The 1,176-nt window shown below is 44.4% G+C and overlaps 1 protein-coding gene across 1 annotated transcript in view; it reads right to left on the bottom strand.

The window, feature by feature from the left end:
• Positions 1-1,004, bottom strand: part of LOC107576728 (proline and serine-rich protein 1-like) — a 2,476-nt gene extending 1,472 nt beyond the window's left edge. The window contains exon 1 of the mRNA XM_016262867.1: positions 18-1,004. Coding sequence (XP_016118353.1) covers positions 18-786 — 769 coding nt within the window. The 5' untranslated portion in view covers positions 787-1,004. The remainder of the gene's footprint in view (positions 1-17) is intronic.
• Between the last annotated feature and the right edge of the window lie 172 nt (positions 1,005-1,176).

The following is a 1,176-nucleotide window of genomic DNA, read 5'->3' as shown; positions in this document are numbered from 1 at the left end:
ACTACGGATAACTGAATGTGACTGGGTAGAGGGAGTGCCAGGGAGCAAAAGTGCTGACTGGGAATCTGAGGAGGGTGGGTACCCCTTCTTTGAGTGTAATCCCATAGCTCCATGAGGAGTCAAGGGATCACCAGTTGCTCTGGGAGTAGATGTGAGTCCACCAGTAGGTGTTTCTGAGTGGGGAGCACTGTGGAAGGGAGAAGAAGGGATGGTTGTACTTGGCCCGGGTGTTCCACAGGGTGTTCCAGATGGGGTATGACTTTTAATGACTGAAGGGGTGTTTCGACCAGAAGGGGGCATGCCAGGAAACGGAGAAGGAACTGGCGTGGTGTGGCCACTGGAGTTTGAGGCAACTTGGGGAGAGCCAGCTGGGACAGGAGGCCCTTTGATGACTGAGGGCAAGGGGGCAGGAGTAGGCGAGGGGGTTACAGGGTTCTGGGATGGGACCATGCCAGGAAAAACTGGAGTGATTGGTGTGGTAGGCTGAGGCTGGGAGGTGGCAGGAGTGGATGTGGTGGAATTATTAGGAGAAATAGCAGGTGTGCCAGAGATGTTGGAGGTTGGATTTTGTTGACTGATAGGTCGGCTGTAACCTGAAAATATGAAACAATCAGCACAATGAAATATTAAAAGGAAGAAAGTCCTATGAAATGAAGACAACGGTACCACATGACTAAGTTTATTAGTGTTCGATTTGAAAGACGCATTAGAAAGCGAGAGAGAATTCAGGAAATCTCCCAATCCACTAGCTGCACAATAAGATGCACAATGCAGCAGAGCAAGCATTCATGCTGTAAACATGGACTGACAATATATGACATAGTGCCCCCTTGAGATAAAATGAATAAGGCAAAGTTGTTGCAAACCTATACTAAATAATTTTCTGGGTTCAATAGAAAAATTAAACTTATCAAATTTAAATTTAGTTAAATTTAGGCATATTACTAAGTCAAGTCTAAAACATTAGTCTCCCCACAAAGATTTAAAGAGCAGGTCATATGGGTTTTCGAAAAATATCTCTTTGGCAGTTTGTAAGGTAGCTATCCTTCAATGTAAACAGTCTGCAAAATTGTTAATCAAAAAAGTGCATGATAAATATAGATATTGTTTCTCAAAAGAAAGAGTCGACTCAGAATCGCCTTAACGAAACGCCTTTCGAATCTTCTGCCCGTTACC

Source organism: Sinocyclocheilus grahami, unplaced genomic scaffold, assembly GCF_001515645.1.
Source record: "Sinocyclocheilus grahami isolate Dianchi unplaced genomic scaffold, SAMN03320097.WGS_v1.1 scaffold4238.1, whole genome shotgun sequence".
NCBI classification, from domain to species: Eukaryota; Metazoa; Chordata; class Actinopteri; order Cypriniformes; family Cyprinidae; genus Sinocyclocheilus; species Sinocyclocheilus grahami.
The sequence above is the reverse complement of the archived record's forward strand: the minus strand, read 5'-3'. Positions and strand labels throughout refer to the sequence as shown.